Genomic DNA, 13,636 nt, shown 5'->3' with positions numbered 1-13,636 from the left:
TTTAAAACCCAGAAATAAGTGATTTTTTTTAAATAGTGAACTAATGCTAATGTATAAGGGAGACTCGCAGATTGCTAAAGCAACTTAAGGAAACCTCAGAGGAGCAGTCCTCAAGCTGACAGTGCTCCTTTAACACTGTCCCTGTGTGACAGCAGGACTCACTTCCAAGGCAGACAAAATGCAGCAGTTAAACCCAAAACAGACCTCCCCCCAGGCCCACCACTCCCATTGCAATCACAGGCGAGCCCAAACCAAGAATCACGGCTTGTTTTGCTTGGCAGAGGCTCAGCACGAGATGTGCTGACTAGCTGAAAAATGAGGTTGTAAAAATAATGAAACTAGAAGACGACTTTTTTCTTTCTTTCTTTTTCTTTTCTTTCTTTCTTTTTCTTTCTTTTTTTTTTTTTTTTTTTTTTTTTTTTTTATGGTCTGATCCTCCTGGCCAAGTAAACTCTGCTGTCAATCAGCCAGATCTTACCCATGCTCTTGTGGCTCAGGATTTCAAAGCCTCAGTAGTCCAGGACTGATGATGGAAGAGAAGTGACCTGTGCCTCCCACTCACAGCTCCAGAAAGCTGCCTCAGTTTTACATGCATAGCATTAAACAGTGAAACAACAATCAAATCCAAAGCACTTCCCGCCCCACGTCACAACATCACGACAGCCACATGCCTGTGAGTTTTTCAGGATCATGGTTAGATTTGTGTTAAGGCTTTATCTACAAGGTAAATAGATACCTTATCTACAAGGTAAGGTGTTGCCAGGATGACTTGCACTGTTTACACTGTGCCCATGCACAAACCTATTTTATATCTCCTACCCCTCATCTGGGCTCCTCAGAAAGCAAAACATCACTGTCTATATATTCCCAGTGTAACCTGCCTGCTGCTGTGAGGCTTACACTGAGCTCAATCGTGTTCCCTACTGCTACAGACTTCAGTGTGCTCCTGTGGACACAGCCTACCTGCTCCTTAGGAAAACAACTTCCCCTCCTCTCCTCCTTGAGAACAAATTGCTCTTAAAGATCACACAGCTCCAAGTTTGGCATCAGCCCTCTAAAAGCAGAAGAGCACAGGGATTTTCCTTGGGTACAGTTCTGCCAATGGACCATTCTGCTGGAGGCATTTATGGGGCTGCTCTCATCCCCCTGCCCTGGCAGACGGCTGGGCTGGCACGGCTCCTTCCCGGGTGCATGGTGTTTCCACAGGTGACGGTCTCTGGGTGACACGCTGTCTGGGTGACGCTCTCTCTGCAGCACACTGTCTGCAGCGGGGGCAGTGCCTGGTGTGCAGACGGCAGAGGGGCACTGCTCACCTCGCTCAGGCTGCTCCCCAGCCTGCAGCCCCCAGGGTGTTACTGCTGTTGAAGAGCATTTCCTGCAAGGGGGAATTTGGAGGGAAAAAAAATAAAAAGAAAAGAAAACTAAGAGGCTCAGGACTCTTGTCTCATGCTGCTGCTTTAGATTACAGATCGCTTGGCAGGACAGGCATTGCCAAGGCTTAATCCTGCTTTCCATGCAGCCCGGTGGGAGCAGGCCGGGGCGGCACAGCCTCGCAGATGCACAGCCCCGACCCCACCAACGCAAACAGCCTCACGCAAAGGGCAAGCCGGCCTTTCGACAGTGCTGTCCCCCAGCAGCAGGAACATGCAGCCAGCCTCCCACCGAGCACTTTATTGGCACGTTGGCGGCTCCCTCCCCGCTCCCCCTTCTGCAGCACGCAGGCACCCCGAGCTGGGCTCCTTAGGACTGGGGCGAGAAGGCAGGATCCGGGCAGGCTGGGGAGGCTGAAGATGCTGGAGCTGTGCACATGCTACAGCCTGGAACAATTACATCGCAGCATCTGGCAAGGGCCTCACATTACTTCGCATGCTTAAAACCAGCCTCTCCCTTCCTGCTCGAACGCAGCATGAGCTATTCACAGATATAACCAGTAAGCCCAGCCAGGGGCCCATTTTTATGATGCTTTCTGTGAGCACATTGATTGAACCCATGCAAAAAGTAACAGCAGTCACAGCATTTTATACCTGCTCTATGAAAGGCTAATTATCTACATAATGTGCAGGACAGCAGTGAGATGGGTCTGCAGAGCCAAATTCATCCTTGAAGCAAGAATCCTAAAGGCAACAGCTTTTCAACCTACAGATAAATGTAGACTATGTGCTGGGGCTGAAATCTTGGTGCAGACATTGCACAGACTCAGAATGACTCAATTACTGCAATTAGAAATGGATATGAACAACGGCTTAGCGCCTAACAGCCTGATTCGGAGCTCACCAGAGCCTGGAACAGGTTGGATGTTGGAGCCTCACATTCCCCAGCGAGCTCAGATCCAGGTTCTGGGCTGAACCCATCAGAAAGCCACCTTTAACCTTGGCTGTAAAGAGCAAAACCCAATTATCTCCAGACACGAGGGAAACGTGCATTTACTTCTTTTCCTCCCTTTGCCAGGAGAAATTGCCTGGAGGACTAGAGGGGGAGGCTGGAGCTGTGCGTGTTATTGGAGCCGCAGTCTGGAGTTCATTTACTCCCTGTGACACAGGGGCTGGGGTTGAAGGAAGGACAGTGACAGCCACTTATAGCAGAGAAGCTTTCCACGGTCAAAACAACTCAGGCAGAAAACCGGAGGGAGTCCCCAGCTGCAGCACTGCTGGCCAACCTTAAATTAGAGCCAGCAGTTTTGTTCAGCCATGCATGACTCGCAGTAGTTTCTCCCCTAACCTGCCTACCCAGCTCTCACGGCCCCAGCCCCGGCTCTCTGGAGAACGGGGCCAAGATAAACACGCTTTTCCTGGAGAGCAGAGGGACCGGGAACATTCCCCCAGCTGTAAGCATGAGGCTGAGACGCTCATCCCCGAGCCCACCTCCTGCTGCGCTGCTGGAAGATTGCCCTGATGTTGCCCAAAACACAGCGATGAAAACGCCCGCTTGTGCGAGGACACGCTGGCAGGGCTGGCTGCCAAATTCACACATCCAGCACCAAAATGAATCAAAGGGAAAGTGAAGTCACCTGTGAAGAAAACTTTCACGACAGGAATTGGGAGAACAGTGGTCATAGGGGAGGAATACTAGTTAAGAGGTGATGCTCGGGAAACATCCTATTTTAGCCATTGCCGAGGGTTTGTTTGATTCCAGATCCCATCTCTACAACATTTAGGAAATCCCCTTCCAGTGCTTCCAGCGCAATCTCAGCCCGATCCAGAGAGCTCCTTTGGTGACTCACATGAAGATATTAAGAAGGGTCCAGCCCTGGGTCACATTACACAAACACAAAAAGCCTGTTGTCCCACAGAGCTCCCAGGCAAAAGCCCTGCTCCAGCAGTCACGGCAGACAACATCCGTTTCGTGCTTTTATCTGTCAATTGCCCTCTCCCCACTGTCATGTGTTAAACCACTAACATTTTCCTTTCTCCACCTCTAAGTTAGTTCAGGCTCAGTTACCCTGCCTTGGCTGCCAGCAACATTTCTGCTGTAGCATCATTTAGATATTTATTATCGGTGTTTTCTTAGCTCAGGGCCAAACTCCTGCCAGCAGCTCCCAGCCCTGGCCTGCCTTCGGCACACGGCTGCCTCGTCCCTCCCGCCGAGCAGCCGTCTGTCCTGCGGGGCTGTGCCGGACGCCTTCTCTCGGGCCGTCAGACGGCAGGGTATTATCACAAGGCTCTGAAGTTTTGGCCTTTTGAAGCTCCCACTCCTGGAGTTTTGCTAAAAATGAGAAAACAAAGCTTCTGGTTCGTGCGTGGCAGGAGAAGACTAGAAAGTGCATGGATGCTCTGAGGGCACAGAAGCCAAAGGGAAACACAGAGCACCCTAAATTATTTGTTGCTCCCCCCCGGCCACGCAGTGATTTTTAGAAGCGGGTCTACCCACGTGTGGTGAGCGGGGCAGAAGTGGCAAGGCCGTGCACTGGGAACCCGGCATCCCGGCGAGGGGATGGGGACTGCGTCCTGCTTTTGGGGCGTCTGGGGGAGGGGGGTCGCGCCCGCCGCACAGCCCCTCGCTGCTGCCTCCGAGGGCTCAGCTGCCTTGGCCGCAGCCTTTGCACTCAGGCACTCGCGAAGCCACCTACTCCGCAGGGGGCCTCAAGCACCGCTGGGCGCCGCCATCATGCGCCGCCTCCCCCGTCGGACGCCGCCATCTTGTGCCCTCCCCGTGCAGCGCGGGCGCCGCCATCTTGTGCCCTCCCCGCGCGCTGTGTCGGCCATGGCGGGGCTGCTGTGCCGCCTGCTGCTGTGCCTGGCGGCCGCGCGGGCCGCCGCCGCCGACCTGCTGGCCGAGGAGGTGCGGCGCACCGTGGACCTCAGCACGCACCTGGCCAAGGTCTCGGCCGAGATCGGGCTGGCCAATGCGGCGGGGGGCACCGCCGCCTCCGCCTTCCTGCTGGCGCTGGAGCCCGGCCTGGAGCCCCACCTGGCCTACCTGGGCGTGCAGGTGAGCGCAGCGGCGGGGAGCTGGGGGAGGGGGGGGGGCGGCGGCGGGGCGCCCCCGGGTCCCGCCGCCCGCCTGCGCCCGTTACGGACACGTCAGCGCAGCGCCCCGCCGTACGCCGCGCGTGGGGACACGTCGGCGCCGCGCCGCGCACCGGGCGGAGCTGCCGCTTGGGGCGAGCGGGCCCCGAGGTCCGGCTTACTGCTCATCCCCCGATGGACTAAAACGCGAGGGGCTTCCTCCGATCGCAGGTGTCTGCCGCAGCGGCCCCTTTGCTTGCTGCCCGCGGCCCCCTCACGCCCCAGGCGCTGTAGGCGACGTACCGGAGCAGTCAAGGTGGTTGACCAAGACGTGCACTAGCACAAACGACAGCAGCCCCACTGGCCTGGGAACCAGGCTGAGGCAGGCTCGAAAGCATTATCAGGAGTTCTTTAACCATCACTACTCCCATATTGACCAAGTGGCAATTTGCATTAATGAAAAAATCATAAAAGAGTTGTATTTAAAATTCAGGTAATTCTTCATCAGCTAGTACTTACTGTGGGTGCATCCCCATAAGAGGTTTTAGGGAATATATGGAGTTTGCCCTAGTCACATTAGTGCTTTCAGACAGCAGCATGCTGACCAGTTTGTTTTGGAACAGGTGAAGGGTGAGGAAGAAGAGGAGAACACCTTGGAAGTGAGAGAGACTAAAGTTAAAGGTAAAAGGTGAGTGTCACCCTCTGAGGGTCAGTACCTGGAGCTTGTGCATCTGTGTTGCACCATCTCCCTTAGAGTGGAGCAGAAATATAACCACAGCCTGGCGTACCTGGAGGCCTCTGTTCTTGAAAGGACCAAACCGTGCTCAGACTGCACCCTGGGGTGCTGCAGGGCCAAGGAGCGCAGTTCACACAGGTAACTGAGCCCAATTCCTACAGCCCAGGAGGCCACATTAGAAGTCATTTCTCTCCCTTAGATGCTCATTCCCTAGGAGATTGTCCAAGTGGTTTTAGATCTCTGCACTGAACCAAGCAGCACATACCTGCTTCTCACTCACATCCACCCAAGACTGTTAGTGAGAGTCTCTCTTAAATGCTCCCCTCAGGTGGTTCAGCTGTGCTCAGTCCCCCTTACTGAAAGGGACAGTTTGCAGGGTTCTGACTTCCCCCCCTAGATCTTTCCTGCCTCAGTGCCTTAAATAACGCCCTGTTATTAAAAGGCATCAGGTAAGATGTGCATTACAGCTACAGTTGTGCCATTCCCCCTTTTGGTGCCTCAAACAATCTGCTCTAGTAATTACAGAGAGATTATAAGTGCTCTTTGGCCATGCCCCACAGCAGCACTCTTATGTCTCATGTGGGGAATACCACTATGTTGAATGCTGCAGCCCAGCGTAGGTTTGTTGCCTGCTGCAGAGAGAGAAGATGCTGTCTTTCATGTGATGCTTTGTCTGATGAGCTTGGGACATTGTGTGCTAGTCTTAAGACTGGGCAGAGGAGAGCTTTCTGAGCCATGAGAGCTGGAGAAAACACACTTTAAAAGTAGGTGTGGTGAAAACTTACTCCTTTCTTCAGTGCACCAGTCCAAAACCCTACTGTTTTTCTGACCTTACCTTAGTTTTGTATCCTATGGGTGAAAAAGTGATGCTGAGCTGAGAAGGAACAAACTTTGTGGGAACAAGTACTTAAGACATTACTGATTTGTCTTCTGGACATTTGCATGTGCTTCCTCCCATTCAGATCGTTATTTTCACCTACAAAAGAATGAAAAGGCCATACTGAAGCATGCTTGATAGATGCCTAACTGGAGAGGGGAATGTGTCACCATTTCCCTTCCAAAATGGAACTCCGATGGCATTGCAAATCAAAGAGTGTAATTGTACCTGAACACTGTTCACCCTCTGTTGCCCTGTTGTGCTTCCCCAGTCTAGGGCAAGCATACTCTCTAGGAGGAGAGGAGGCCTGTAGGCCTCTGAGGAACAAATACAGCGTTGGCACAGTCATGCACCATGTACATGATACAGAATTCCAGAAGGGTTCCCATCCAGAGGGGATGTCACAGGGGTTGGATTTGATTACTCTCAGGGGAGATCTGATATTTGACTTACCTACTCTTCTCCCTTCCAGCGGAAAATTCTTCTCTGTGAAGCTGCCATCTACTTTGGCACCAGGAGCCAAGATCCGTGTGTCTGTCGAAATGGTTTTCACCCATGTCCTGCAGCCATACCCCACCCACATTACCCAGAGTGAGAAACAATTTGTGGTCTTTGAAGGAAATCACTATTTCTACTCACCATACTTCACCAAGACCCAAACAACCCGGGTCAAATTGGCCTCTAGGAATGTGGAGAGCTACACCAAGCTGGGCAACCCTTCCCGCACAGAAGACATGATTGAATATGGCCCCTTCAAGGACATCCCGCCATACAGCCAGGTAAATACCTGTGCAAAAAGGCTGTGGCTTGCTGCTTTTTGCACAGGCATCTTGTAAGCATGGGATTTGCATCTCAAAAGGCTGGAAAATGGGAGGAGGCATCTTTGGTGTAAGGCTTTGGTGAACGATCACAAGTTCAGTCTGAATTAGTCTGCATGCAAAGCGGGAACATATTCTCCAAGAAGGTGCTCCTAGTACAGACACAGTCACTGACTGCAGCCTGGAGTCTGTAGAATAAACCAAGCCAGTTCATGCATGGTTCAGGCAGGTTCATACTTGCAGTGGGGGATTCTGCTGGTGTAGCCCCAGTAGTCAAAAAACTGCATTTATAGGATCCCTCACCACCAAAACTGCAGAGGTGCAAGGTGTTTGCCTATGAATGCAGTACGTGGTGCTCTATGTGAGCTGGGCTGGAGTGACTCTTTCCTATCAAAGAAGAGTCTGTAGCAAAGCCTTCCCTGCAGACAATTTCACCCTTCTGCAGAGCCTATCACAAAAGGTTCTCTGTGGGACACAGAGACAGATAATTGGGAAAAAAGTTACTCCTTAGTTTGTGGTTAATGAATTGTCTTTTCTCCTTGTTAGGACACCCTGAAGGTACACTATGAGAATAACAGCCCGTTCCTGACCATCACCAGTATGACCCGAGTCATTGAGGTTTCTCACTGGGGAAACATTGCAGTTGAAGAGACTGTTGATTTAAAGCATACAGGAGCAGTGCTGAAAGGGCCCTTCTCCAGATATGACTACCAGAGACAGCCAGACAGTGGGATTTCTTCTGTCAAATCTTTTAAGGTTGACATTTTTTTTTGTTCATTTTTACTGTGGCTTCCCGCTCTTGTATCTCCAGATAAAAACCCAGTTATCTTTTTCCCTTTAGTGGTCATAACCAAATAATAAGGCAACATTAAAGCTCTGAAATATCTGCAGAGAAGACCCATAGTGGATAGGACTAGCTTGTGCAGGTACAGAAGGTACTAGGAGGTTACTTGCCTCATTGTTTCTGTTGGCCAGACTGCATCGACAAGGTCGTGCAGTGTCTCTCCACACTCCCACCCCTCCAATCTCAGGGACTCTCTAAAATTCTTAATCTCCTGTGCTGGCAGCTCTGCTTCCCTCTTTCCACTGTACAAGAGCCTTTTATTCTATCCCCACTATCTTATTTTCCCAGTTGCCGTCTCTGTTATAATCTTGTCATATTGAACAGTATTAATTAGAAACTCACCCATTCATTCCTTGATCACAAAGCACTTAAAGCTGTACCTCTGCTATCCAGATTTTTGTGTTTACATTTCAACTGAAACCTTTATCACTCCTTGAAGCCTCCAGGATTGATTGTTTTAATTCTCTAAGGTGGTACAGACAAATAGAAATCTTGTTTTGCTGAGTGCAAAGCAGCAAGTTCAAGGAGTTGGGTGCAGTGGCTGGAATGAAAAGGGAATTGCTGTCCTGATGGGTTTGATGAGATCCCTTGCTGTCTGAGGTACTTGAAACTGGGCTGGAGAAAGCGCTGGATTTCCCCATTCACTTAGAGGCCAAGTGACCTGAACACTGGCAGTCACTTCTGTGGCTGATGGCTTATAATAGCACAGTTTTACTCCTCAGTGTAACTGATTGGCCATTTTGTGGTCTCACATGGGAATGCTGTTCTTGATACTCAACAGCTGTTACTGGTTTTGCCAGCTCCACTGGAAATGACTCCTAGCTGATGTGCTGAGTATTGCTTCTCCCCATGCAGACCATTCTCCCAGCTGCTGCTCAGGACGTGTATTACCGAGATGAAATTGGAAACATCTCCACCAGCCACCTCCTTGTCCTGGATGATTCTGTGGAGATGGAGATCCGGCCCCGCTTCCCGCTCTTTGGAGGATGGAAGACTCATTACATCATTGGCTATAACCTGCCAAGCTATGAATATCTCTACAACCTTGGTGAGTGGCACAGGGAAGGGAATAAGAAACCTTTTCCATTATGTTTAGGAGTGGTTGAAATACAGTAAAGGACTCAAAGCCATCTTATGCTGCAGCTTAGCAACAACATTTGCTAGCTATTGTTTCTAGAATATGCAAATCCATCTCTTTTCTGTGCTTACTTCAGGATTTTGTAGACATGTGGTTAAAATATACTTGAGTCAGCTGATGCCCCCTGCCGTATGATGTATCTGTCCCTAATTCTGTTCTTGCTTCTGTTAAGAGCTGAAATTCAGGGTTGCCTCTCAGTTTTCCAGGAAGCATAACCTCTCTCTGGTTTACCCTCTCTTAGGTGATCAGTATGCCCTGAAAATGAGGTTTGTAGACCATGTTTTTGATGAGCAAGTCACGGACTCTCTGACTGTCAAGATCATCTTGCCAGAAGGTGCCAAGTAAGTCATTGCTCCTGACTCGTTACTGCAGAAGATGCTGTGTTAGTGGCAATTCTCCTGCCTGCCCAAATGACCTGAGGACAGTGAAACAAAACCACTGGCTGTGCGTACAGAGGAAACCTTGGAACACAACTTCGTTTCCTTTTAAAGGGCTGTTTAAACTGCATAATTGGTTTTGTGCTAGAGGCCACAGGTGATCAACCAAGTCTTGAATAACATCATCTCAAACAGCATACAGAGAGAGTCATGTAGGACTGTCTGATTTTATCCATAGGAATATCCATGTGGACAGCCCCTATGAAATCAATCGTGCTTCGGATGAGCTTCACTACACATATCTGGACACTTTTGGACGCCCAGTTATTGTGGCACACAAGAGCAATCTGGTGGAGCAGCACATTCAAGATATTGTGGTGAGTGTGGCTGCTGTTTGCGTGGTTTGCTTGACCAGCTGGGCATCCTGTTTCCATCAGCATGGTCAAAACGTCTGCATCAAATTTCCAAAATAAGTGTCTGCTGAATCACATGGCCAATTCCACTGCTGTCTGGGGGAGAAGTTCTCTGCCATAGAAACATGGGTCACTGTTCAGTGTGTTAATCTTCTCTTCCAGGTTCATTACACCTTCAACAAAATCTTGATGCTGCAGGAGCCTCTGTTGGTGGTTGGAGCCTTCTACATCTTGTTCTTCACTGTGATCGTCTATGTGAGGCTGGATTTCTCCATTACTAAGGTGCTGTGTGATGAAGAGACTTTTAGGAGCGTTAGTAGCTTACTGATTGAATGACTGGAGATTTTTTTGGCCTGTAGTTTTCCCTCACTGAATGTTCCTGCTGATTAGGTATCCATCTAGATGCTTAAATGGAGCCCTGTTCCTATCATACCTGAGCATTGATACTCCTCTCTAGGATCTGAATTAGTGTACTAAGGCTAATCTGAGTTTTGCCTTCTAGATAAAATCCATCCCTGAGAAGCATAGCCTCTAGAGCCTGTCTGCAGTTCTCCCTCTCCAGCATTGTTTTGGTTTTTTTTGAGCTATTTGCTAGGGTAGCCCAAGTGGTGAAAGACACTTGCCCTAGTCAGTCCTTGAACAAGATGCTTGTATCATTCACTTCACTGCTGTCAGTTGATTTAATTGCAAAGGGAGTACTTTCTGTAATAGCCTTGTGCCAGACTATAAACGTGGCTTGAAGCAGATCAACGATGTGATTGTCTTGATGTTCCATTCTCTCCTCTTGCAGGATCCGGCTGCTGAAGCTAGGATGAAGGTTGCCTGTATCACAGAGCAAGTGCTTACTTTGGTAAACAAGAGACTTGGGCTTTATCGTCATTTTGATGAAGCAGTGAATAAGTACAAGCAGTCACGGGACATCTCCACCCTAAACAGTGGCAAAAAGTCTTTGGAGACAGAGCACAAGGCCCTGACAAATGAAATAGCCTCTCTGCAGTCTAAACTGAAGACAGAAGGCTCTGACTTATGTGATAAAGTAAGAAATGTAATCTCTCTCTCTTTCTTCTTTCTTTTTTCCTTTTTTTTTTTTTTTTAAGCTCTGCTTCTCTTGGCTCTATCAAGTTTTCTAGGTCAGCTTTAATTTGCAGTTTAATTTCTGCAGCCTGTATCTTTTTAGTCTAAAAAGTGATTTCTTTTTTTGCCAGAAGGTGTGATGATCCATTTGTTCTTTTTTTCTCCTATTTGCTGTACTCTTGACCATGCAGCCCTTTAAGTGCTGTTGGTAAACAGCTGCTTGTTCTGTTTCTGAAACATTCCTTAAACCAGCTGCATGGGTGCACTTTTGTAATGGTCCTGAAGCTTGTCAGTGAGCTCATGGCAGTGACACTTAGGCAAAAAGGGAGACTCTCAACACATTATCTGTTCTGACTCTATTAATGACACCAACCAAAAATCTTCTGCCTAATACCTTATTTTCTTGTACACTTGAATTTGATGCTGACAGTTCTAGCAACACGATGCTCCTTAGGGGGATTTTGCTGTACTGCATAGGAAACTGTTACTCGAGCATGCCCACTCTCCTCTCCACCTTCCATTGTATTTCAACATTTACCTGGAGCAGTCAGCTAACCCCAAGTGGGGGACACTTCTGATCTCCAAGGTCCATTCAACCCACAGCCATTTTACTCTGTTGTTAGTTTGAGGAGCAGATCTGCTGCTGTGGATAGCAGCCTTCCTATTTCTCACACACCATCACATTCACTGCAAGAAGGACACAGCTTCCAGCTATCACAGTTGAAAATTAGCCGAAAGCCTTTCAGAAATCCATCAGTAACACTGTTCAGTCATTGCACCTGTCTTCTGCTTATATAGCTCCTGGTTTCTCAGATCACCTTTATCTGTACTGCTTGATTAGCCATTCACAAGCTGTTCCTCATGACATGATGACAGAGAGAGGTGGCAGCTCAGGAGGTGATACTGAGGGACAGAAGATGTTCCCTTTTGCCACTGATAGTGTTTTTTGGTCCAGCATTACTCTATTCTGTTCCAGCTTCACTGTAAGGATTTTTTTTTTTTTTGAATCCTCTAATATTTCCTTTGTTTCTCACTCCTGTCAGGTGAGTGAGATTCAGAAGCTTGACAGCCAAGTCAAGGAGCTCGTTCTCAAGTCCTCTGTTGAGGCAGAGCGGCTGGTAGCGGGCAAGCTCAAGAAGGACACGTACATTGAGAATGAGAAGATGCATTCCAACAAGCGCCAGGAGCTGGTCACCAAAATCGACAATATTCTTGATGCATTGTAACTCAGTGGGTTAGTAACTGGGAGAGGGGGAGGGTTGCAAAGGAAATGAGAGGTCTGGGAGTGGACATACTTTGAGCCAAAACTAGTAATGCTCCTTCCCAGCAAAACTGGGGGAAAAAAATGATGTGAAATGTCTGAAAGTAAGTTTTGTTTTTAGAATCTTTCACAGAGCCTGTCTGCTCAGCCACATCTGTGCAAGGGACCATAATGTAATGCTGTTTGGATGGATAACAGGGTTTTTTGAGGAGAGACATAGCCCAGTTATAAAACAGTTTCCTGCTTTTCTTTTTCCCTGAGTAGATATGCTCTTACTAAACGTTTACAAACGGCCAGTCTGAGCACAGACATGCTCGTGGCAAATCCGAATGTCATGTCCGTAAAGAATAAAGACAGTTTTGTTCTAAGGGCTTTGGAATAAAACCGCCAGTGCCTGTTGAATTGGAACAAGGCTGCGGGCGGGCAGGAGAGATCATGCAGCAGCAGGGAGGGTGGGAGCCAGCCTGGGCTGTCTCAACGGGGCCCGGAACCAACGCGCGGACGGTGCTTGTTCCCCGGGGAACGAGGTTTGGCACCGGACCGGTCCGCCGCTGCTATGCCTCCCGCTTGCCTTCGGCCTGCGGGGCGGGCTGGACCTCGCCGGGCCGGGCTCTGCGTGGGGACCTGGCTCGGGGCCGCTTGCTGCGGCCACGGGTGCCCGCCAGCACGCCAGGCCCGGCCGCCGGTGCCCCGTCAGGGTTGGGGGGGGGGGGGTGCTGCCCTGGTGGTGCACGATGCGTGCGCAGCTGAAGCGCTGCGTCATACAGGGGCAATGTGGTGCTCCGAGGCCGCTGGTTCGCGTCCTGCTGCCAGCGTTTTGCCATGCACTGGGGAGCCCTTCCTTTTGCCCGGCCTGGGCCCTGGCATTAGGGCTACATGGGCACAGGGCATCCTGCTTGCATTAGCACAGGCACTGCAGACAGCCAGGGATAGCTCTGCCGCGCTTGACCAGGGCAGGGGAGAAAGCGGAGCCCGCAGTCCCAAAGGTTGCACAGGAACATAGACCCATGTGGGGAGAAAAAACACCCTGGGCTGTGCCTCCCTGCTTGTCTCTCCTTGCACACCACTTGCTTTCCTCATGCATGGGGCAGCACTACTGAAACAGTCCCCCATCTTCTTTAAACAAGGTCTCCTGTGCTGGCCCGGGGTCTCTGTGACCACAGTCCCTGCCTCTCTCACACTGCCCGGCCAGGCCCTCACTCGTATCCAGATGACACAGCATACGCATGCATTCCAGCCCCAAAGCAGCAAACAAATGCCGCCTGCCTTAGCAGCATATTTGCCGTACACGTTGAAGGCCTCTGGCAGCTCACTATTAATACCAACCACTGGTGGGGTGGGCTATTCTCTGCAGTCTTTTCCTTATATAGAAAAAGAGAGGAAGTTGTGTAGGAGTCACAAACTGGACCAGCCTTTACTCATGTCTCCTGTAGGCCAACATAAAGAGTTTCCCTTGCATCATACTGTAGGCCCATTGCTTTTGCAGCTCCTGTAACACCTCGCTCCTACTTGAAGGGGAGGTGATGCAGTTCACTCAAATACATCCTCGTCTCCAGTCTCTGCCATGTGTGCGGGTGCTGGGGAATCAAGGGAGCAGAAAACAGTACACAAAGTACAAACTGGCCCCCTCAGCGTTGTCCCTGGCTGCTGCTG

At 49.9% G+C, this 13,636-nt stretch overlaps 1 protein-coding gene and 1 long non-coding RNA gene across 3 annotated transcripts; one reads left to right on the top strand and one right to left on the bottom strand.

Annotated features, from left to right (window-relative positions):
• Positions 1-432: 432 nt before the first annotated feature.
• On the bottom strand, positions 433-4,517 carry LOC134145760 (uncharacterized). 2 transcript variants are annotated; one of them, XR_009959677.1, is made up of 3 exons: positions 4,309-4,517; positions 3,008-3,702; positions 433-1,375 (listed from the first exon to the last, which is right to left on the bottom strand). It is a non-coding gene; the product is annotated as an uncharacterized LOC134145760 (long non-coding RNA). The 2 variants fall into 2 exon arrangements; XR_009959678.1 differs by having other exon boundaries at positions 4,417-4,517.
• Positions 4,180-12,367, top strand: RPN1 (ribophorin I). Its single transcript, XM_062585634.1, has 10 exons — positions 4,180-4,428; positions 5,069-5,133; positions 6,531-6,837; positions 7,423-7,632; positions 8,576-8,768; positions 9,100-9,199; positions 9,474-9,612; positions 9,811-9,930; positions 10,439-10,684; positions 11,766-12,367. The coding sequence occupies exons 1-10, from the start codon at positions 4,201-4,203 to the stop codon at positions 11,946-11,948; spliced, it is 1,791 nt and encodes a 596-aa protein (XP_062441618.1). The 5' UTR covers positions 4,180-4,200; the 3' UTR covers positions 11,949-12,367.
• Positions 12,368-13,636: the final 1,269 nt, after the last annotated feature.

The sequence above is a fragment of the Rhea pennata genome, chromosome 12, assembly GCF_028389875.1.
Source record: "Rhea pennata isolate bPtePen1 chromosome 12, bPtePen1.pri, whole genome shotgun sequence".
Lineage (NCBI taxonomy): Eukaryota > Metazoa > Chordata > Aves > Rheiformes > Rheidae > Rhea > Rhea pennata.
Note: the sequence above shows the minus strand (reverse complement) of the source record. Positions and strands in the feature narration are given on the sequence as shown.